The following is a 23,843-nucleotide window of genomic DNA, read 5'->3' on the forward strand; positions in this document are numbered from 1 at the left end:
TGTTTTTCATCCAGATGTTGACTGTGTCAGCACAGAGTCAGTCTCTTCAGACTGTTTTGCCTTCGGTCTGAAGCGGGGTGCGGGTTGCACGTTAGCACGGGACTAAAGGAATCGCAGCAGTTTTCCCAATCCCTGCTGAAGCTGGAAAACTGATAACAAAATCCAACAGGAAAGTGGTGTCAGCAGTAAGCATGAAGAGGGAGCTGAGCCAGAAGACCAAAGTCTCTGGAAAGAACCACATCACGAGGAAGATGAAGATGTGTTTCCTCTTTAGGAGACATCTGACGATGGTGCTTGAAGTGCTGCTCCTTTTCTTAAATAAAGCCTCATTTATACTCACTCTGCCACCATTTAGCTTGAAGGTGAGAAGGAAAGTCATTAGTGCTGGTGAGGAATGTGGTTGGCGTAGTTTTCAGAGGTGCATGAACACAATGATGAGGTCTCTCCCCACAGTTCATAGATGTGGGAGTTCCAGATTTCCAGAAGGCTCCGAACTCTTGGAGGGAAAATCCACTTTCTGTATGAGACACCAACACCAGAAATGAAGACGTCAGCGTATCGAGTATGAAAACATCTGTTAATGTCACAGCGACTCATGCAGCTACCACGGAGCAGGAGGAGTCCCGGGAGTTTTGCCTGGAATCACGTTTGTGGCCTTGACCAATGATGTCTCATGTTGCTGAGACGCTCCTGCTCTGCACAGACATCTACTCACTGTGAAGTTTTTCTGGCCTACCCAGCTGTACACCCAGAAATGCTTACAGGTTACATGCCAGGTGAGGTCCCGTTTGGTACGTTCTGCCACTGCACACATAAAGACCACAAACCCTAACTCATTAAAATTTGGACAATCTGCCTTTCAAGGTCATTTCTTCTGCACCTTTGGACCAAATGTATTCCTGGTCGTGCTGATGACACGATGCAGGCAGGAGATCTGGAACAAGTCCAGAGGTGCACACAGGTGAAGGGACAACCTTGGATGATGAGATGCAAACATAAAGATGACTCACAGAGCACAGGTTCCAGGTCAGGTACTGAACTAGTACGGTGCAGTCGAGTATTTACAGTATTTCAGACTATCAAACTTTAATATTAGACAAATACAACATGAGTAAATGAGTGAATATTTCATTTCCACCTACCTGCAAAAATACCCACAGCCCCCTTTGTTAGCTGTGATTAAGCATGTGTTCTGGACAGCTGAGTTCATGTTCACTGCCAGAGCTGCTGAATCAGGAAATGCCTTAAATAGAAGCTGTCTGACTAAAGCAGGCTAAAAGATCACATCGCACCACGACCTACAGAAGCAGCTGAAAACAAAGTCAGCCTGAAAGGTCACAGAGACGTTTCTAAGGCTGTGAGACTCCACAGTGACAGCCATAATCCACACATGGAGAAAACCTGGAACAGTGCTGAACCTTCCCAGGAGCAACTGGACGACCAAAAGACTCCAAGAGTGCATCGACGACTCAACCAGGAGGTCACGGAAGAACCCAGAACAACATGGCCTCCGTGGGAGAGATCCCAGGAGAAAACTCCCGCTGACCAAAGACATTAGGAAGGGGATAAAGAGTTTTCCACGACACTGTACTTCATGTGTTGAGCAGGAGTGATGGATGGACCTGGACCGGTGTTGACTTTGCAACTTTCCTTTCTCCAGGAGAAACTAAAGCATGAGCCAATGATGGTGCACCTCCAGGACCGCTCTGCTCTCAAATTCAAATTCAAATTTTATTTGTCACACACACACAACCATACACAGTATGACATAGGGGTGAAATGCTTGTAGCTGTACAATGCCCGGCCATTAAATGACAGAAAAAGTTTTACAGTATTTACAATTTACAGGTTACTACAAAATTTACAAATTAACTTAGAAATTTACAGTAAAAAAAATGTGCAAATAGCAGAAAGAGATTATAAAGATTATAAATTATAGGAAATGTGTGGTGGTGCGTGTGTTAATGTGATGTGTGTGGGAGTCCAGTCCTACACCTGGTTCAGGGCCCGAATAGCCTGGGGGAAGAAGCTCCTCCTCATTCTCTCTGTTTTGGCCTTAAGGGAGCGGAAGCGCTTCCCAGACCTCAACAGTGAGAAGAGTCCATTGTTGGGATGGGAGAGGTCCATCATAATCTTCCTAGCTTTGGACTTGCACCGCTTTCTGTATGAGACACCAACACCAGAAATGAAGACGTCTCCTTCCATTAAGATCAAACTAACACATTTCCATTTGAGCTGAATTCAGCTCTTTCACACATGGAAACATCAGGACAACATCCGGCTCTGCAGGACAAACAGCCGATGCTTCACTGCGAGCGTCTCTCTGCAAACAAAGGAAGCTCAGATTTAATCACTGAAAATCGTCTGCGTCTGAACAACGATGTCTAACGAGTAGATTTCATTGTAACCTTGTACTCAGCGCTTTGTTTAATGATGTTTCCCATCAGGTTGATGACTCGAGAAACTTTGTGTTCGCGGTGCTGGGAGAACGGGCCACTGGGCTCAGGAAGGTCAGGAACTGCGCCATCTGCTACGGTGAGCATCGTTTCTGCTCTGATCTTTCTTCTGACTTTTCGTGGTTGACAGCGGAGAGACGAGCAGAACGCTGTCAAACTAATACTGACTCCTTGTACATGAAAAATGAGACCACTGCAGTCTTTTTGCCAAAGAACATGTTTTCAGTACTCGGGGTTGAAAGTCCACAGTGATAATAAATGCATAATGAATGATCTGTGCACACAGTGCCAGTGTGTGCTGTGTTTCCTGTTGACCTTTGAACCCATGGGTAACAGCACGCTGGCTGATATCAGAGCACACTGTTAGACCCTCCATGAGGTTCAATAATTAGAATATGCTTCTGTGCCACAGCATCCTGGTTCCTGTCGAGTAGTCCAAGATGTGATGTGCACAAACACGACGGGTCACTTGTAGCTTTTGTAGCTTCCTGTCATCAGCATCACGCTTTCTGATGTCGCCTCTGTCTCTGCAGACCCCTGCAGGCGTGCAGAGGAGTGCGCCTTCATCCAGGAACCAGTGCCGCCTCAGCAGGCGGATGTGGACCTGGTCATGGTGCTGGACAGCTCCAGGGAGATCCAGGCCGATGAATACGCCGGTGCCCAGCAGCTGCTGAGCTCTGTGGTGGAGCAGCTGGCCGTGAGTCCACAGCCCCGCCGAGCCGGCCGCCAGGCCCGAGTGGCTCTGGTCCAACAGAGCACCAAGGTGGAGTTCGGCCTGCAGACCTACCAGAACGCTGGAGACATGAAGACGTACATGATGCAGAACATGCAGCAGCAGGGCGGCTCTTTGGCGCTGGGACAGATGCTGGACTACACCCTGAGGGAGGTGCTGCTGAAGGCCGGCCAGCCGCGCAGCAAGAGGGCCGTCCTGACTGTGGTGGGCACCAAGACGGCCTACAGGGACCAGGCCAAGCTGCGCTACATCTCCCAGAAGGCCCAGTGTGAGGGGGTGGCGCTGTTTGTGGTGGCGGTGGGTGATCGCTACAACCGGACGGAGGTGGAGGAGCTGGCCAGCGTGCCGACACAGCAGCACCTGATCAGACTCGACAGGCTGAAGGCCGACGAGCAGGGCTACGCCCAGCGCTTCATCAGGGTCTTCCTCTCCGCCCTCAACAGTAAGATGTTTCCCATCTGCAGCAGTCAGATTAGATTACTGGTGTTCTGGAACACCTGAAGGAAGGGTTAACTATTATTACTTATTTTCCTTTAAACGTTCACGTTAACCATCAGTTCCTTTATATATCTCACCATCACTGTTTTTGTCCCGTGATTGTTTCAGAGGGAGTCACCTCGTATCCTCCTCCCTCTCTGAGGCGAGCATGTGACCAGCTGGGTGGCCAGGAGGGAGGACAGATATTCGTAACGGGGTAAATCACACACTCACACATATCACCATCACGTGGGCCTCAGCTAAAACGAAACAGTTTGCAGCTCCTGAAATTTCTAATTCTTGGTTGATGTTTGACTTTGGGAGAATCAAGAAGAGTTGTTGTGCATTAGGAAGCTGTAAGGTGATTAACACAACATGGTGATGGTGTGTCCACACATGTGGTCGCTGTGTTCAGTCAGGGCGTGGCACAGGTGGAGGACGTGTTTGGAGAGGAGGTGGAGGAGGACTTCCAGGAGCAGACCGGAGGACAGATTCAGACCGGGCAGCTGGACGTCATCGACACTCTGATCAGAGGAAACGGCCAGAAAGTCGTCTCTGACACGCACGCCAAAGGTAGCCGCACACACGGCGCAGACACACTGCTGCAGGTGAAGGTCCGCTCTGACAACGCCTTACATAATGGCAGGGGTAAACGACCTCTGACCTCTGAGGTTCAGCAGGAAAAGATTCTTTATTTGTCACATGCACGGTAATACGAGTACAGCACGCAGTGAAGCATGCAAAAACAGAACATATACAGTAAATGAATTCTATACAATAGAGGACGTCGTGTGCAGGGTTCAGACAAACTTCTGCAAATCTGCCTCTTTTCATTAAAGTGTGTACAGATGTTCTTTCTCTCCTTCAGCAGCTGCACAGATGTGGTGGGCATGTCGCGTGTCATGTATGCTTTAACCTCGTGTCTTTGTTGGACTGCATGAGCAGCGGGTCTCAGCCACAGACTGTACATAAAAGACGGACGTAGCCTGCATTCTCTCAGAGGCAGTAAAAGCAACTCGAGGAGGCGGACCATCATCATTTAGAGGAGCTCGGGGTAGGAGGGTGTGCTCGTTTGTCAGCCATGATGGATGACAGAGCTGATGATGGAATAAAGGTTGCTAACAACAAACTGGCTCAGGTGGAAAAACTTCTGCTTTGAGAATCTGAATCCCAGAGTTGCAGCTGACTGCTCCGTCGCTGTATTTTTATGTTTGAAGGTGTTTCTTAAATGTTGGGGAAAAATTGGCATCCCTCCCTCAAAAAAGAGACACTGACCTTTCTCCCAAAGCGTCCTCCTCCTGAGTCGCCCCCTGCTGGTCATCAGAAGGAATGCAGGCGTTCAGTCAGTCTGCGCTGGAGCCGCTGCCTGTTTGTAGTAAATGTGTGTGTTCTGCTTTCAGCCCGGTGTCAGCTGCCCGCTGATATCGGCAACCAGTGTAAGAAATACGCCACAGCCTGGTTCTTTGACACAAACGTCGGTGCATGCTCTCGGTTCTGGTATGGCGGCTGCGGCGGCAACGCCAACCGCTTTAGAACGGAATATGAATGTTTCCGGACATGTGGGAACCAGCGTAAGTCCAGACTGCACACAAACTGACCGCTCCACGTCTGTGGACCCACTAACCTCTGCTATCAGTGGACAGCTAACAGGATCCTCCTGCGTGTTGCTTCCTACTAAAGTCCTCTGTGGTCGCACTGATAACACGCCCTCTGTTACTGCTGTCCACGCTCAGACTCTGTCTGCACACGGACATGCATACACATGTATGTACATGGGGGAAACGTGGGGGACAAAGGTCACAGTAAAAGCGACGCTCTTCTTCTCACACGCCTTTTTCACATGCCAGCACTTCCTGCTCAGTGACAGAACACGCCGACCTGTGAGAAGCCCTCATCACTGCTCGACTGCACAGTTATCGCCTCTCTGACTTTACTCTGTCCTCTCTCGCAGATCCCAACGTCGTGGAGAAGACTCTGCCTACCAGCTTTGTCTCTAAAGGTAAGACCCGCCTGTGCGATGGACAGCAGTGACAGAAGAGCTGAACAGTGTGAGCTCACACACGATGTTTGTGCCAATAAATATAAGTTACTAAAGGCAGCGAGAGAGAAGGAAGGAAAGAGGAGGAGCTATTTCCCGGTTGTTCTAACGAGCACGAGCGTGCATGTTGAGATGTTTCGGGTCACGTCTCGCTCTGTAGTGCTCTAATATCCGTCTCCTGTCGTCCTCCAGATGCCTGTTTCCTCCCTCAGGACCCGGGCAGTTGCGACAACTACACGATGATGTGGTTCTTTGACACCGCACAGAAGGAGTGCGCTCGCTTCTGGTACGGCGGCTGCGGCGGCAACAAGAACCGCTTCCTGACGCAGGAGGAGTGTCAGAGCCTGTGTGTGACGAAGATCAGATGAGGAGGACGAGAGCGTCACGGCTGAACACGCATAAGGACACCTGCCGAGGCCACTCGATGAATTAGTCACAGCATTTACCCGCCCGCCCTCCCCCGCCGCCATCAGGGAAACGGCCCGAACGCTTTCAGTGATCCGTCGCCTGCTTTTTGTTCGTTTACACGCATGTTCGATTTAAGGAGGCCCAGAAAGGTCACAGGAACAATCACCTAAAGTCTCACCCCGTTTCTCAATATGCGTACTTGTGCGTACTTGCGTTCTCGTGTAGTCGTGATACGTCATCAGTCGGAGACCAAGTACTGTTCCAATTCGAAGTACGCATCAAGCCGAGAACGCGAAAAAGTCCCGGATGTGTTCTCGATCCACCCGTTTTATCGAGCATGCATCGGTGGTGACTTGTGTGGACTTGGTACAGCTAAATATCCCAGAATGCATTTCGTCCAAAACTCAACAGCAGACTCCCAGCACATCGTTTTCAACCCCCCCCCGCTCGCGGTCTTCTCACTACTCAGGTTAAAGAAACCCCAGCAGCTGTCTATAGTATTGAGTGTCCACTAAAATAAAAATAAAAGCGTTCCAACATCTCACCTGCTTGTTTTTATTAAGGTATGTACACGTATGTACATGTACACTATTTTTATTAATAGAGGTTTCACTACTGAGGTTAACAATGATATATAAGTCACTTAGATCACTTCTAAATGTTAATGTTTGGTTTATTTCAGTGTTTTATTTGTTCCTGAGTAAACCGGTTTGGCTGTGATTAAAGTTAAGCTTCATAACATGTTACTCACAGTTAAATTAAGAGGGGACGGCAGTAAAAACTCCGGACCTGTGACATCATCACGTACGCTGGTGTTCCAATTGTACAAATAGCGAGTACGTACTCCCGTGCGTTCTCGGCGAGTACGTACTCACCGAGAACGCGAGTACGTACTCACGTACTGGAGAATTGAGAAACGGCCTCAGTCCCAGCAGGTGTGACCTGTAACAGCTGACACGGTGCAGTCGCCGCTCATCGTGCTGGTTTGTCCTCGTTCATATTAGGAAACATAAAAAAGTGAGAAATACAAATTCAGGACTTGCTGTTTGTAGTTAGCCTCAGTCACAGAGGCCACGCCCCCTGTAATGCAAACTTTAAAACAGGCTGGAAAGGTTTAACCTGCGATTCTATGGGGACTCGCTCACTGCTGCCTCTGCTGGGCGCAGGAGAAATTGCAGGTTGGTGCTCAGTTCTCAGTGATGCACGATGCTGTATCACAATCCAGCTCAGAGGAAATGTGAACGTTACTGTGACCTTTCAGGGCCTCCGTAGTTTCCCTCCAGAGCACATCCCGTTTCCCTCGCCGCTCGACTGGCCGACTCCCCTCACAGACTCCCCTCACAGACCCCGCCCACGCTCCTTTCCCTCCAGTCAGGTGCTACTTTTTATAAATCAGGTGGAGGCTGATGTGAGAACAAAGTTAGGACTTGAGAGAAGTGAAGTTAACATGTTGATGTGTAATTTTCCATAAACCTGATGCAGCATTAAAAACACAGAGAAGTGACACGTGATCTGTACATTATCGCTCCCACAGACAGGACCGGATGGACTTCATGTAACTCAGCCGCTTTCACACGTCAACGATGGTTTAAGAAAATAAAATGATCTCAAGTGTCCGTCTGACTTCCTCTTTGTGACCAATCAGGAAACAGCCACAGTCTGTGATCACGTGGTGTGTGTGTGTGCGTCTGTGTGTGTGTGTGTGCGAGCGAGCGAGAGAGAAACTTTTTATTTAAAACTGTAAAAAATGAAGAAAGACATTTAATTGCACCTACGCAGGACCAACACACACATTCTCGTTTTCATATCTTAGCCGGGACATCTAATTGACATAATGCTTACCCTAACCCTGAGCCTAACTATAACCCTGAGCCTAACTATAACCCTGAGCCTAACTATAACCCTGACACTAAAACCACATTGTGAGTCTAAATAACACCTTCAATGTGGCACTTTGGTCCCCACAAAGACGTCTAAACAGGTACACGTGCACACACAGTTTTCAGGTCTCACTCAGTTTGCTTCAGGCTTTAAAGCATCGTTTCATACATGATGGTTTTATTTTCACACACACAGATTCTGCTGGTTTGTGGAGCTCTGACAGTGTTCGATGCTTCTGAGCATCGTTCAGGTGAATCATCAGAACGAGACAGGAAGTTTACCTCAGGTGACTAATCTGTGCTCCTGATGTACGCAGTCCTTTTGTTAATAAAACACTTTCAAATGAAGCAAGAAGAACGTCACACGGACTCAACAGCGGTTCCCAAGTTGTGGATGGGGACCCCTGGTGGGCCCTGCAGGAAGAAGCTCAGCTGGAGGCGTCGCTGACACTCTGATTTAAAGAAGCTGAATTACACCTGCACATGGAAAACGGAACTAAAGATGAATCAAAACAAGACTACATGTCCCATAATGCAACTCAGCAGAGATTTACATATCCCTAAATCATTAGCGCAGCTATGCATCGTGGTTCTGAAAATCAGATTTCCTTTGTATCCAGGCAACAAGACTTCAGAGTGAAAAATGGCGTGTTCATCAGGCAGGAACGAGATCAGCTGCACACCTGCACTTCCTGCCACCTGACACTGACGGACATGAAAAGCACAAACTAGTCGTCAGGGCTCAGAGTCTACAGCAGAGCATTTCACTTCCTGTTTGAACCACGTCTCGTGATGATGATGTAACCGTGTTCATGGGGAACAGGAGCGTGTGTCCATAAACACACACCTCCGTGCGTGTGCTGTGATGTCATCGGGCGCCCTCATTTCCAGACTTTGACGATGCCGTCTCTGGACGAGGTGACGATGAAGCCCTGCGTGGTCTGGAAGGTGGCGATGTCCGTGATGATATCGTGGTGACCTAAGGGGAGGGACTCCGGGCCGCGGCGGGGCGAGTCCTCCACCACGCCGCTCTTCTGTTTGCTGTGGATCTCCTGCAGAGACGGCAGTGTTCAAAGGTGAAAGCAGGAGGAGTGTGTGTGTGTGCGTGTGCGCGCTCGTACCTGTACGACCTCGGTCCCTTCGATGATCTTGCGGCTGTAGAGGACAGACGGGCAGTGCAGCGAGTCGTTGGCTCCGCCCGCCACAATGTACGACCTTTCCGGATACGCCAGGTCCCAGAACCTGAACGGAGGTGAGCAGAGGTCAAAGGTCGCTCAGACAAACTTCCAGAAAAACTGTTTGTTAAACGAACAGAGCCGTGAGCTCGTCCTGCTGCCATGTTTGATGTTCTGTGGGTCACAGAGCGGCGCTTACACCTGAGCGTCAGCTGACCCGACGACCCAGCGGTGTCAGCTGCACAGCTACGTCATCATCTCTCCATGACTACCACTTCCTGCCAGGACCGAGCTTTGTAACTGTGGAGGGTGAAATACGACCCAGCCAGAACCAGAACTTCCTGTTGAGCTTCACTGAGTGAGTCTGGCTAATCTTAGCTAATCTTAGCTAATGTTAGCTTGCCTGCTAACACAGGTGAACGATGTGCTACCAGCTACAGCGAGCTAACCTCAGCTAACCTGTGAGCTGGGCGCCGCTCGCTCGGCGACATCAGTGATCCGTGGACTCCACCTGTGAGCTAACGATGCAGAGAACTGTGAGGTGGAGTGTTTGTGTGGATGTTTCTCTGTGGGTCACACCTGATCCTCATGTCAGAGCCGGCTGTGAGCAGCAGAGGGTTCCCGTCAGCAGGACTGCAGTAGATCCCGTTAATGCTGTGTGGGGACGGCTGCAGACACACAAACACACACCTCAGTGACCCACACACACACACACACACACACACACACCTCAGATACTCACCTGCATCTCAGAGAGTGGGGGTGCCGAGCTCGCCCACAGGGTGAATTTGCGGTCTCCGGTCTCCATGTCCCACATGGAGACTTCATTGTTCCCCTGCACAGCTGCAGACACACACACACACACACACACACACACACACACTTATGACTCTGTGGAGACTTTAACAGAAACAAACTGAGGCGACTCAGCTGACCTGCGATGACAGACGACTGGTAGAGCGGGTGCATCAGCAGCCGTCTGATTCGTGCTCGGGCAGGGTGGGAGTGGTTTGAGATGGGCAGCTGGAACCGCATATCCCAGCAGGCCATGGTGCCGCTGCTCGTACCTGCAGGAAACACAGAGACGTGAATGTTTCGTGTGTTAAAACCGTTTTTAACAGATTTCATGTGAGGACACACGGACCGAGGCAGAGCCAGCACTGGTGCATGTCCACGGCAAAGGACGTGATGAGTCCGAGGCGGAGGTCGTGGCGCAGCGTCCAGGCGTTGGAGTTGGAGCGGAGGTCCCAGCCGACCAGCGAGCCGTTGACAGTGGCGTACGCCAGCACCGACTGGGCGCCGGAGTTGAAGTGGTGGATGTCGACCGTGCAGCCGTCCTCCTGCAGGTCCAGAGACCTGAAAGAGCACAGACCGACTTCCTGTCAGATATCCTGGTACTCATCTCAAACACGGCTGTTTCAAAGGAGGATTATTTTGAACTGTGACTCATGCAAAGCAGTCCTCGAGGAGTCAAAGATGAGCTTTAGACGAGACGTGTCAGAATAACAAAACCTGTTGTGGGTCCCGAGTTTCCACGGGAGCCACACCCTCACCTCTCTGATGATCAGAGGGCGCGTCGGGTTTCTGTTACCTGCTCTGGAACGGCTGCACTTTGGGGGATTTTGGCGGTTTGTTGGCTTCGACGGCGAGCAGCTGGATGGATCCGTTATCCGAGGCCACGGCTAAATAGTGCGAGCCCTGACAGAAGGTCAGCGTCTTCACGTGGCCGCCGATGCGAGAGTACGTCAACACCGACCTGCGGAGACATGGTGAGGGTCAGTGACTCTGCGGCGCCGCCTCTGCGTGCAGGGCAGGCACACCTGAGGGGCTCACCTGGTGGTCGTGGTCTTTCCCTCCATCTTCTGGCTGTCCCACACTTTGACAGTGCCGTCGTTGGACGCCGTGGCGAAAATGGAGTGCTCGTCGGAGACTCGGATGCGGTTCACGGCAGCTTTGTGTTCGTGCAGGTGGGCGACCAGCAGGCCTTTCGGGTGCCACCCTGAAACAGTCACAGCTGTGTGAGGTGTGAGCTCGCCCGCGCCCCCCGCCCGAGGTCCGCTGCAAGTGTGGCGGCGCTTACCTGGAGGAGGAGGTCGGCTCTCCCACTCGGCGCTCTCCATCATCTGCTTGGCCATGCGCTCGGCACTGCACTGCTCCCTCTTCTGCTGCACCAGCTGCTGAAGCTCCGCCTTGCACGTGTTGAGGCGTCGCTGATAGGCGGGGCCGCTTGCCACCGACTGCAGCACGGGCACCGCCAGAGCCGCGGTGCTCTTCCTGATCTGACTCCCCGGCCCGTCGGCGGCCTGCAAACAGACCCAAACCCGAGTTTAGCGACTGAAAGGAACCAGAACCACAGAATCATCTCCCATCATGCCCCAGGACGCACGAAAGGAAGGCGTGAAACCTTAGTCGAGCAGGTTTCCTCCCACTGCAGGATCCTGAAGATGAAATCTAATGATGGTTCCTCCCCCACAGCACTGACACACGACTACGTTAGAACATGATGACGACACAGCTGCAGGTATGATGGAGAACCCAGAAAGTTTACCCACAATGCATTGTTTTGAGTGTTGTCTGGTGAGCTGTCAGACTACAGATGTCCCTGATGCTTTTAGACCCGCCCCTCTGTACCTGCAGCCTCTAAACTCTGAGAATAATCGTGTGGGAACCTTACATCTGCTCTCAGACTAAATGGGACTCTGCACCACCTGCGACCCGGCACAGCATCGTATGAATGTCGGGTGGCGTTACCGTGGCGGGCTGGCTGGAGGGCGGCTCCTGAGATCCAAACATGCTCTTCCACTCCTCGTTCATGGTGGAGTCCTGCTTGGTGTGCTTCCTGGCTGTGGGACAGACATACAAACAGGACGTTAACCACGCAACCACGAGCTCAGATGAAGCAGCTTCCACAATCGCTGAAACTAAATCTGAGGAGAAGGCAAAACAAATGTTTCTGTCACACAAAGAAAAGTTCAAATAATCCTTCATGTGCTCATTGAGATGAGATGCTTTTATTTTGGAGGGCTTTGATTAGACGGAGTGAATCTGTCGACTGCTTGCTGATCACAAAGCCAAAGTGATTAATGAGACACATTAGAGAGCGTCTTTCTTCAACAATCTGCTTCTCTCACACGGTCCGGCTGCAGATGGAGGTGATTACTGAATTACACAAAAACATCTGGAACAGGATTATTTCAAAGCAGTGGGACCTTTTAAATACCCCACAAGAGACGGTCATCACAACAGACACATGGAAACACTCAGCAACACAACAAGGCTCAGAGCTGAAACCTTGCAGTTCCTCTAACGTCCAGCAGAGGCAGCAGTGGGTCGTGTTTACAGCCTGATTAGCTGCCAAAGTGCAACAAAGCACAAACAAAACAACAACACTGAAGAATTTTTGAAGTTTAGTTCAGTTTCATGTCACCTCTTTGTTGATCTCACTCAGCTGTGAAACTGTAAAAAATGTGGGAGGAGCTTACCCGCCTCTAAGACTAGGGCTGGGTTTTGATTAGCGATTTTCTGATTAAAATCGATTCTGGCTTGGATAACGTGAAATCGATTCATTAAAATCCTGAATCGATTTTTAAATATAAATTTATTTTGCCCGAAACGCCAGAATCTCAGGTGAAAGCTCACAAAATTTCAACAACCACCAAACAGCTAAAACAGAGAGCACTGCAATACTCTTTTCTGGCATCGTTGTATTTTTACTCAGTTGTACAAAGCATTTGTATTCTATTTTTATCCTATTGTATATTTATTCTATTTTATTCTACTGTATATAGTATTTTATTTTATTCTATTCTGTACAGTTGTGTACTGTATTTATTCTTACTATATTCTAATTTTGCTTCATAACTTTTGCACTGTCCACTTCCTGCTGTAACAAAACAAATTTCCCACGTGTGGGACTAATAAAGGTTATCTTATCTTATCTTATCTTAGGAACACGGATTCTCCACAGAGACGTGAACACAAAGTGCGGACGGATCAGAATCAGTGAGATGCGCCTTTCTCACCGACGGCACGGACACGGTCGGGGCTGAAAGCTGACAGCTCGCTGATTCTGATGTTTCGGCGCTTTGTGTTTACGCCCTTTTTGCGCTGATTCAGAAGCTGCAGGTTTTATCTCTCCAAACAATATTAACCAAACCAGCAGCAAAAGATCCAAACTACGCTTCACATAAACATCGTCATGAATTCACTCTGACTTTTACTGTTTTGCTTCCGCTACGATAAAAACTTCATGCACAGCTCTCTCTCTCTTTCTCTCCCAGCAACAGTTTCCCGTCTAAAAATCTGTTTTCTGCATTATTCGCTGTTTATCACACACCAGTCTACTGTTGTTCACAGCGCTGTGGGCCGCTGGTTTTTGTGGGTTTTTTACATTTAACTGACTTCCGACCAGAAAGTCTCATTTCTGCTGTTCAAAGTGACGACATCTGCAAATTGTTCATAGAAAGAGAAGGTGGGTATAACTTAAGAGGGAAATGGAATTTAAAAATACAAAGTGTTAGAACAACTTTAAAAAGTATGTCTATCTCTATAGCAGGAGTTAAATTATGGAACAGTCTAACAGAAGAAATGAAAGAAAGTAACAACGTAAACCAGTTTAAAATGAAATATAAAAAACACATTTTTAACAAATATAAGAATGAAGAAAACAGGGTTAACCCAGGGCGGTAATGTTGTTCGTAATAGTGTTTTCGTTTGTTTATCTTATAATTTGTGAATCTGCAAACATTCCCACTCAGTCCTTGAAAGTAGCTATATTGTGGTGGGGCTTGTTTATTTGTTTTGTTTATTTGTTTGTTTGTTTGTTTAGTCTTTGCTTTACTGTTACTTTATATGTTGTTTGTTTAATTTAAGGCTAAAAGAAAATTAAATCAATGAGAGGTAAAATTTGAGGGGGTAGGGACTAATAAGTGTATACTTCTGCCTACTCCTTTTCAAACAAAAGAATGGAATTATATTTTGTAATGATTGTGAATGCACATGTTTGAAATAAAAATGAACTGAACTGAACATTTAGACTTCAATGATTGCTCAGCTGTGTCTGTAATCAAACCTCTGTTTCTCTGCTTCACTTCAGCAGCATCAGGTTCACGTGTTGATTCGTGGTTTGCTTCAGTTTTTGATCGACTGCAGAATATTTTGAAGGTTCTCTGCTATAAAAAGCCAGAACAGGAAAAGCTGCTTCATGTTTTATCCTCAGTGACTTTGACACAAAGACGTCTGCTGTGATGCTCACACCTCTGATGAAGGCTCACAGTGTCAGCTTTGGTTTATAGATATAAAAATATGGAGATGTGCTGATAAACGATCAGAGTTATAATATTTTTGGTTGTCTGAGGCAAAATTTCCCCGACTCAAATCGAATCAGGACCTTGTGAATCAGAATGGATTCTAGAAATCAGTGAGGATACTCAGCCCTGCCTAAGACCAACTCAGCTTAACCACATTGAAGCCTCGCAGCGTCAAACACTGGCTGTGGTGCCGTGGACACACTCCACGACGAAAACTAAAGTTCCAGGTTTTAACATGGCCCAGGTGTGCATTTTAGAGTGACCACATACGAAGTTGATCCAATAAATCCTGAGGAGGAGTTTGCAAAAGTGTGACGCCTGGAAACGGTCGAATCGGCACCAGAATGGCATCTTTAATTAAAAATGGCCGACTTCCTGCTGGGTTTAGGACGTGGGTCCAGTGGACTTTTTGGTTCATGTTAGCACGTTACAACTGTGTACCAAATTTCATACGCGTATGTGAAACCCAGCGGTTCGCTGTGTGGATGGGGTGTGGGTTACCTCGCTTGTCCTCGCCCTCGGCTTTGGGTTTGATCAGGTCCACTTGGCGGCCGGTGATGCCGAGCGTGGCCAGGTCGATGACGCCGGTCTGGCCCGCCTCCCCCGCGTGGCTCTGCTCGCCCATGTTGGCTTTGGCCTTGTTGGATTTCAGCATGAAGTCTTTGAGCGCCAGCAGCTTGTCCTCCTCGGCCTCGGTCATGCCCTGAGAACAGAGTCAGCACTCAGAGAACCCCACTCTGCCACACGTGGACTCATCTGGGGTTTTATTTCCCCACATTAACCCCCCCCCCTCCCCAAACTGCTCCACATCTGCACGAACACACCACAGCAGTGACAAGTAAACACAGAAACACGTCCACCCAACAACACTGACTCAGATCCCCTGACACTCCTGCATCGGCAGGACTCCTGCAGACCTGCTGCAGGGTTACTGATGGAGGAACCATGTCTATGTGCAGCTGCACCTCCTCCTGCGGCCTCCACCTGTGTTCAGCTGTGCTGTTGCTGTATTCCTGTCACTCGCACGTTTACCACGATTGCTGTGTGTATTCGTGTGTATTAGTTACCAGCCTGTTGCTGTGAGTCCGTCTCAGGACTCTCTTGCAAAACAGAATTTGAAAGTCAAGATTCGAATGATCCTGATTAAATGAAGGTATTAAAACATTTTAAAGTCCTGCTGCGTGTTGGGGAGCAGCAGGTCTGCTGAGCTTTCCTTTGTCTCTGTTCAGGCTCCACTTTGCCCTTCGTGGGCTCGCTGCGAGTGGATTTTTACGGTTGTCCTGCTGTGACAGCTCAGAGGTGGCAGATGAACAGATGTCTCTTTGTGGGCAGCTGGAGCTGCTGCTGAATCTAAAAGCCTGTTTGATTTTTTGGGTGAATATTTGTAAAATGCTCCAAAAACACGAGTAACACAAGATGAAAACGATGTTATGCAAACACCAAAACGAGAGACGCGAGTCAGGAGGAGCAGCGAACCCTGTGATCAGAGTCTGCAGGCCGAGCCGTGTGGAAGCTGCTGTGCTGTCTCTGTAATGCTGCATATTTGTGGATTTCCTCAGAACACGATGACTAACAAAGGCCCGAGTGATGCAACTGGCAACCTCTGAGCAGCTCGAGCACAAGCCCCGCCCCCTGTGAGCGTTAACTGGAGCTGGCTCGCGGCGAGTACCTCGCGTTGTGAAAGCTACGAGCGTCTGCCAGAGGAGTTTGTGGGAGTTTTCGTTGGAGGCCTGTTTCCAGATGTTCCCCAGACTGTTTTTGTTCCTCGACTTTAATTCTGAGGAAAATCTTCAAGCCAACCACAAACCTTCATCTGATCGCAGCTGCAGCGTGGGAGCTGCAATCACTGTCTGCATGTCTGAACTCAGGGACGAGGCCGTGAGGAGGCTCCAACATGCTTAAAGCCTTCAGCACTCCTCTTCCTCCCCCTCATAAATGCTTTCCTCCTCATTTGTCTCACTGCTGAAATCTTAAAACAGACACACATTTGAATCCAGCATTTAGACCGCGCGAAGCCTGGACGGGAGGATCATACACAAAGATACCTGCTAATCAGCAGTATCCAATCAAAACCTCTCATTAACCTGGAGCTCAGCTGGCAGCCATGTTATTGGTCACATGATGTCATTAAAAAGGCTCCAACAGCACAAACACGTTCCAGAGCTCCAGATCAGGGACTCACATCAACTGAGGTGACACGTGTGTCACCATCCACCTGTCAGTCAGAGAGGCCACGCCCCTAAAAATGCTAACTTTACACCACCATGATCATTTGCTGTCAACAAGTCGTGCAGCTTAAAGCAGATACGTGAATAAAATGAGGTGGGAGGAGTTAAAGCACATCGTCTCCTTCCACTGGTCTCTGCTGTGAGCAGAAAGGCTCATTCACATTTTAACATGGGAGTCTATGGGGACTGAGTCACTGCTGCCTCTGCTGGACACCAGAGGAACTGATCATGATCACACAGGAGGAGCTCTGAGACGGAGCAGACTCATCATTATCTACAGCGCTCACTCCTCACACTGAGGAGGTGATAAACCTCTGGATTCCTCAGTTTGAACTTCTGCCGTCCACATGATTAATCATCATCTCTGTTTCCTCATTTCCAGTAACAGGAACTAATCAGAGGCGAAATGTGTTTAAATGTGTCGAGAAGGTCGACCACATCCAGTCAGGAACAAACACCGACAGCCGCAGAAGAATTTAGGTTTCAAATCAGCTGGACAAACAAATCCTTTATCTTCAGAGAAACGTGGCGGCAGAACCACGACGTGAAAACCCTCGGTCTCATGAAGAACGTGCAGATGCAGGTTTCATGCATGAAGCTGAGCGAGGGCTGAGCCGTGCAGGAGGCGAAACACTGCTGCCAAATGTGTTTAATTCATTAACCTGTCAGATTTCATGCTGGCCTCTCACTGAGCATGCTCGTGATAGATTGTATAAAGTGACTAAAAGCAAGTGCAATTAAAATGTGAGTGTGGATCTGTGTGTGTGTGTGTAAACAACAGGCTTAAAGCTGTGTGTTGCTGCCCCCTTGTGACTGCAGCCAGCATTGCTGCAGAGAAACATCATGGAGCTCGCGCTGTGTTGCTATCAAGCACAGCCTGCAGTTCCTGTAGCATCCAGCAGAGGCAGCAGTGAGTCGGAGCCCATAAGCTCCCGTGTGAAAACGTGTTCTCACCTGTGAGAGCAGCTTCTTAAGGAGCTGGGCGATGGCCGGGTCATCGGGCGTGGGGCATTCTGGGATGGTGCCCGCGCGCTTCTTCTGGCGCAGCAGCAGGTGTCTGAAGAGCGTGGCGATGTCTTTGGAGCGCAGGGCGTAGTCGAAGATGGAGCGACTCACGGGCTCCTTCAGGACGCTGAGCAGAACAAGCTCCTTATCGATCTGCGGGGAGATGAAGACGGATGAAGCGAGGAAGACGCAGGAGGTGCGAGCGTGACGACGGTGGCGCGGACTCACCTGGATGATGGGCTGGGTGATGAAGGGGTTGAGGTGGGGCATCAGCTTGCAGTAGACGTCGGCGACGTTGAGGTGCTGTGCAACTACGGTGATGAAGCCCACGGCGCCATAACGGATCCACAGGTTGGGGTGACACAGGAACGGAGCTACGGCAGGCGGGAGGAGACAGACTGGGGTTAGTGTCTGACATCACGGCCACGGCTAAAACACGTGAAAACCGCTGGAGGGAAAAAGCTCCTGAGACTCCGCCCCGCTTACCGATGTCGCCGACGAACTCGTAGATGTGCGGTTTCTGCAGCAGACCCAGCTGGCACATGCAGGTGAGCGCATTCAGGGCTTTGTAGATGACAAACTCCTCGGTGTCGCTCAGACCCTGCTGCAGCAGCGGCTTCAGGATGGACGAACTCTGCCAGCCGACGTACGCCGCCACGCCTGCAGCCACACACAGGAAGAGAGAGCGTTTCTTATTTCCTGTTTTATTTTGTATTCATCAGAGTTTCACTTCCTCGCCCTGTTAGCTGTTCCTCCTTTCAGACTGTTTGCCCCGCCCTCTTTAGCATCACCTGATCATTCCTGAGGTTCCTTCTCTTCTACGTCCTTACATTTACATTCAATGATGTCTTTCGGATCATGAGTTAATATGTTTATGCTCTCCTTTGTTTGTTTGTTTGTGTTTTTCCGGAGAACTTGAAGCTTTTGATTCCTCAGAATTATTGTTGGTTAAAAATACAGAAAAACTGATTGGACTTCGATGGTGATGTCACCCAGTCGACCATCAGTTTAACGAGGCAGAGAAGCAGAAACACGCATAGGTATCCTGAACGATCTGTCTCAGCGGCTGAGAAATATTACTCTTCCAGCCAGAAGATGTTTGTGGCGTCGAGACTGAGGAGCTTCTACGTCTGCTTCACTCCAGCCTTCAAACCCTGGCCTCTAAAGCCTGTAAACTGTGATGGAAGAGAACTACACTTGTGTTTAGCTGCTGCTGGTAGCTAACCTCACAGCACACCAGCTGCAGTTCCCGATTCCGGCCACAGAGGCCGCTGCTGTGTTAAATTCGGCGTGCTTACCCACGATGCTGTCGAAGAAGGCGCCCCGCAGGTGCCAGTCGTTCTTGTCGTTGAGGAAGGTGATCATGTGGGACAACAGGACGTCGTTGGCTTTCTGCCGGCCGAAGAAGACGCAGAGGCGCGTGATGCCGTTCTCCATCAGCGACTGCTTGACGATGTTCTCCGAGTCGCTGAGCAGCGTCACCACCTTCTGCTGCACCATCTCGTGCAGCGCCTGCAGCTCTGCACAGCACACATACAGCGAGCTCGTCACATGGACGTACGCACAGCGACGCATTAATAAGCAGCACGAAGGGGGGGGGCGTACCCGAGTCGTAGTTTTCGTTGGGGTGGAGCGCTTCCTCCGCGTCCTCGCCGCTCAGGTCCTGCTCCGTGTTCACGTTGTTTTCCTGGACCAGCTCCAGGAAGCGCAGCGCGCTCTCGGCCAGATGGGCGATGTTTTCTGAGAGGAGAAAGAAGGCATCAACAATCTAAACCTGCGCGGCGTGCGTCTGCGGCGTTTCCGAGTCACTGACCTGCGTACGCCAGCCTGACAATGGTGGCGTCGTCTTGGGCGAGGTGGGCGATGCCCGGCAGGATGTACTCAGGGTAGATGTTCACATCGTTCCTCGGGACCTCCTTCACCAGCGCTAGCACCTTGGCCAGCGTCCGCACGGCCTGGGCGCGCACGCGGGGCATTGGGTCGTTGCAGAAGTGCAGCAGGTACGGCGTGATGCGGTCCAGCAGGACGTCCACGCCGAGCCGGGGGGCCAGGTGGAGGACGAGCTCCAGCGCGGCGAGCTTGGAGTCGCAGCAGTGCAGAGTCTGGAGGCAGGAAGTGATGACGGAGACAAGCACAATGAGGCCCTGCTCCTCACGGGAGCTCGTCACGCCATCGCTGCCATCCTGGGGCGAAGAGGAGGCGGAGCCTGAGAGGAAACAAACACCAACAGTCAGGTTTCAGCGGCAGCAGACTTTCACCCTTTCCAAGTTTCACCCTCAAAGACACGTCACCTCCGTGCAGGTTGTGCAGGATGTTGTCGAGGTCTTTGCGGATGATGAGCACGCGCTCGTCCGCCGACTGGAACGTCTCTTTGGCGAACTGCGCCATGTACGGCTGCAGGAAGGTGTAGAAGATGTCCGGGAACGCTTTGCCTCGCTGCTGCTTCAGATACTCCTCTGCCGTCAGGCGCTTCTCGGGCTCCCGCTGCACCATCTGGGCCACCTGACAGGAAGCACACACACACCGGTAAAGACCTCGCAGTGGGCGCTGCGCTCGCCGCCTTCAAAGGAAGACCAAGTAAGAGCTCCACACGACCTCGGCTCGACCGGGAAGTAAACGCTTCCATTTGATAAAACATTTATTTTTACTTTGTCAGGATTTGCGGAGCGCCGAGCCGCAGTGCTCAGACGCCGTTTCCTTCCTTAAGAGCGGTTCTTGTAACTTCCTGTTTGTTTTTGGCCAAACGTCTTTTTATTATAATTATTTATTATAATGAACACTGAAACATTCACCCCAAGTTTCAATGAATGAACTTTCAGAATATAACACACCTGCACCACATCCTGCTTCCAACACACACACACCCTGAGCCTGGTTCTGCTGGAGGTTTCTTCCTGTTAAAAGGGAGTTTTTCCTTCCCACTGTCACCAAAGTGCTGGCTCACAGGGGGTCATATGATTGTTGGCTTTTCTCTGTATGTATGATTGTAGGGTCTACTGTACAATATAAAGCACCTTGAGGCGACTGTTGTTGTGATTTGGCGCTGTATAAATAAAGTTCAATTGAAAAAAGATTCTTGTTTCCTGTCCAGGTTTTAAAGACTTTTCCTGTTGGTGGAATATTCCACAAAAAGCAGCACCTCAGAGTTTTTCCAGAATAACCTGTTTGATCAAAGAGTGAGAATCTAACATTTGTCAGCCTGAAGTCACAACAGCTCATCTTCACCCTTCAGCTGCTCTGTGCTGAATTACCAGCCGGGTCATAAATCAGTACCAGCTCTCTGACGCTGCGGTCCTCGATCTTCATGAGGACCTGCTCCGTCTGGAAGTGTCCTTTACGATACGCCAGCAGCTGGGACAGATCGAAGAGTGGGACGCCCTCTGTGAACAGCTCGGCGATCACACAGCCTGAAAACACACACACACACACACACAGATGAGGTCTGGTGTTCCTCTGAATGCAGAAGCATACAAACATTATCACCAGAAGTGTGGTGGAAGTTTCCAGAAACGCCTCCGTACCTGCAGAGAAGATGTCCATGGCCTGCTTCAGCTCCCCTCGGCTCCTCTGGTTGTTGTTGGTCAGGTCCACCAGCGGCGTGTTCTGGTCGCTCTCCGTGGTAAACATGCTTCCATCTACGAACCTCTCGGGGGCGATGTAGCACGTCCTCCTCCTGGACGTGTCGAAGAAGTAGTTGAAGTCGGCGGGGTTGTCTTCGGGCAGGTAGGTGGGCTTGAAGCTTGCAAAGTCGGTGAGCAGCACCCAGTTCCAGCTGGTCACCATCACGTTCTCTGTCTTGATGTCCCCGTGACGCACGCCGGCCTTGTGAGCCTGGTCGACGGCGTTGAGGATCTGGAAGGCGAGCCAGCGCTTCTCCACGTTGTTAAGGAACGGTCGCGTGCTGATGCGGTCGTACAGGTTGTCCCGAACGTACTGGCGGAACAAGATGGCGGCCTTCTCGGTGAGAGAGGTTTTCTGGAAAGGCAGGCAGTTCTGGCAGGAGTGCAGGCGAATCTTCAGCTCCTCCAGCTCCTGCTTGTAGCTCGTCAGCGGCAGCGACGGGTCCTGGATGGCGAAGACCTTCACCACCACCAGGCCCTCGCGATGTTTGGCCCGGGCCACCTTGAAGAAGCGCGTGCTGCCCAGGCTCTTATCGTACTCGTGATCGACGATGTCGGAGAAGTAGCTGTCCACAGACAGGATCTGAGAGGGGGCGATGCCCGCCAGCTGGTTCCCCATCGTGCCTCGAAGCTGCGCTGCAGAAAGACAAACAGGAGGAGAGGTGTACACGCACATAGTGAGTGAAGAAGAAACACCCAGTGCATCATGAAAATCCCCGGCAGCCTACGTCTATTGCAGCATAACTAAGGGAGGATTCAGGGTCACCTGGTCCAGCCCTAACTATATGCTTTAGCAAAAAGGAAAGTTTGAAGCCTAATCTTAAAAGTAGAGATAGTGTCTGTCTCCTGAATCCAAACTGGAAGCTGGTTCCACAGAAGAGGGGCCTGAAAACTGAAGGCTCTGCCTCCCATTCTACTTTTAAATACTCTAGGAACAACAAGTAAGCCTGCAGTGTGAGAGCGAAGTGCTCTAATAGGGTGATATGGCACTACAAGGTCATTAAGATAAGATGGGGCCTGGTTATTTAAGACCTTGTATGTGAGGAGCAGGATTTTGAATTCTGGAGTTCTGAAGATCACAGAGCGCCTGTGTGGGTATGTCTTTAGTTCAGGGCCCAGCTCGGCTATGTCGTGTTTTCGGGGTTTCTTTCTTTGGCCTCACACATCGCGGGATGCTCCTGCTCCATATCAGCCTTTGGGGACGAGCTTTGCATGAAACGCGACTGATCCAGAAGCTGTTTAGGAGGCGAGTCTCTGCTGCCTTACTGAATAGAAGGTTTGAGAATGAAAAATGTGTTTGACCCTCGAGTTTGTGCCTGCAAATATTTTTAGTTCTTGTAGGTTTTATTTGGAGGGTGTGGTCAGGGTCAAACAGGCTGTCAATCTGTAGTTTTCCATGTAAATATATCAGACGTCAGCTGTCGGTGTCATGTTGGGTTTCATTGTGCTGCTGTGGTGTTTAATGTCTCTGTGCAGAGGAGTTTGGCTAAATGTAGACGATCTCGTGCCCAGGCTGTGGCTCCGGGCTGTGCTGCTCGGCGTCCATCCTCCCTCCTCTGTTTGTCATCTTTAAACCAAGACGGTAGAAACGACTACATCTGCTCATTTCCTGCAGATTGTTGAGAGGACGACACGTATCTGCCCACGTTAAACTGTGACATCACTAGGTAACGTGGGCAGGTATTAAACCGCTGACGGGTGAACAGGCGTGTGCAGGTAAACTGTCCGTGGAGCTGATCGGTGGTGTGTGAGGAAAATGTCCGCTCGTTATTTACGTTACAGAAACACAGAGACACGAGACCAGGCGTTAGACTTTCTAATTTCTGTTTTTAATTAAAATAATTTCGTTGTAGTCTGGAGATAATATCGATGCGTGTATGTATTTGCACGAGCTGGAGCTCTTTAATCTTTAATCTGGAAGATGTAAACGGATACAACAAGTTAAGCTGGGACACCGGCCTGACCCAGAGGAACATCAGCTTCCAGAGCTCGGAGTGAAACCGGCTGTGAGACTACAAACACACTAAAACACTCGGAGGCTAACATCTCTGTGAGGGAAGTACACGGTAAAAAGCAGACAAACCTGCAGCCGTTCGCTCTCACTGGACTACAGCTACTGCTGCTATTAGCTTCAGCGTGCTAGCAGCGCTAGCTGTAGCACTGATGCTAAAGGCTGCTAACGGGAACAGGCTTCAGGCTGATCCGCTGATCCCGGTCTTCATGTCGGCTCTCCTCCTGCCACCGCAGTACCGACCCACCGTGCTCAGATAAACGAGGATAAACCACAAACCAGCCGGACTCGCTCAGCTAACCGATCCGCCGTTTCCAGCTGTTATTGTGTTTCCGGGTTACAGCGGAAGCGGAAGCATCCTTAAGCATGAACCGCGGTAGTTCCAAAGATCGTCTATCAGCGTGTGAGGCTGTCTGTCGATTCATTCATCCGTGTCGGCTCACTGACCGGTCAGCGCGGTTGAGCAGCGGGTTACTCTGAGTCACAGAGACAAGGTCCGGGGT

The 23,843-nt window shown here is 50.1% G+C and overlaps 2 protein-coding genes across 2 annotated transcripts in view; one reads left to right on the forward strand and one right to left on the reverse strand.

The window, feature by feature from the left end:
• LOC134637597 (collagen alpha-6(VI) chain-like) overlaps positions 1 to 6,656 on the forward strand; it is a 53,563-nt gene extending 46,907 nt beyond the window's left edge. Inside the window, exons 37-43 of the mRNA XM_063488053.1 lie at positions 2,448 to 2,535; positions 2,990 to 3,631; positions 3,796 to 3,883; positions 4,082 to 4,239; positions 5,067 to 5,237; positions 5,618 to 5,665; positions 5,897 to 6,656. Coding sequence (XP_063344123.1) covers positions 2,448 to 2,535; positions 2,990 to 3,631; positions 3,796 to 3,883; positions 4,082 to 4,239; positions 5,067 to 5,237; positions 5,618 to 5,665; positions 5,897 to 6,072 — 1,371 coding nt within the window. The 3' untranslated portion in view covers positions 6,073 to 6,656. The remainder of the gene's footprint in view (positions 1 to 2,447; positions 2,536 to 2,989; positions 3,632 to 3,795; positions 3,884 to 4,081; positions 4,240 to 5,066; positions 5,238 to 5,617; positions 5,666 to 5,896) is intronic.
• Positions 6,657 to 7,837: 1,181 nt separating this feature from the next.
• On the reverse strand, positions 7,838 to 23,690 carry pik3r4 (phosphoinositide-3-kinase, regulatory subunit 4). The gene is made up of 21 exons (XM_063485609.1): positions 23,413 to 23,690; positions 21,231 to 21,965; positions 20,983 to 21,116; positions 20,001 to 20,211; positions 19,523 to 19,915; positions 19,315 to 19,449; positions 19,008 to 19,229; positions 18,196 to 18,369; positions 17,938 to 18,083; positions 17,659 to 17,862; positions 14,978 to 15,179; positions 11,919 to 12,010; positions 11,248 to 11,470; positions 11,001 to 11,166; positions 10,759 to 10,923; positions 10,312 to 10,523; positions 10,103 to 10,234; positions 9,910 to 10,010; positions 9,747 to 9,835; positions 9,114 to 9,234; positions 7,838 to 9,044 (listed from the first exon to the last, which is right to left on the reverse strand). Exons 2-21 carry the CDS (start codon positions 21,946 to 21,948, stop codon positions 8,874 to 8,876), a joined length of 4,011 nt encoding a protein of 1,336 aa, XP_063341679.1. The 5' UTR covers positions 21,949 to 21,965; positions 23,413 to 23,690; the 3' UTR covers positions 7,838 to 8,873.
• Between the last annotated feature and the right edge of the window lie 153 nt (positions 23,691 to 23,843).

This window comes from Pelmatolapia mariae, linkage group LG10_11 (assembly GCF_036321145.2).
Source record: "Pelmatolapia mariae isolate MD_Pm_ZW linkage group LG10_11, Pm_UMD_F_2, whole genome shotgun sequence".
In the NCBI taxonomy this organism is placed as follows: Eukaryota; Metazoa; Chordata; class Actinopteri; order Cichliformes; family Cichlidae; genus Pelmatolapia; species Pelmatolapia mariae.

Excerpts from the sequence above, each read along its gene's own strand:
- pik3r4 (XM_063485609.1), bottom strand. The coding sequence starts at position 21,948 with ATGGGGAACCAGCTGGCGGGCATCGCCCCCTCTCAGATCCTGTCTGTG. Across the intron at positions 21,117-21,230 it reads CATGGACATCTTCTCTGCAG|GCTGTGTGATCGCCGAGCTG; the intron begins GTACGGAGGCGT and ends GTGTGTTTTCAG. Across the intron at positions 10,524-10,758 it reads GTGCAGCCGTTCCAGAGCAG|GTCTCTGGACCTGCAGGAGG; the intron begins GTAACAGAAACC and ends GTGCTCTTTCAG.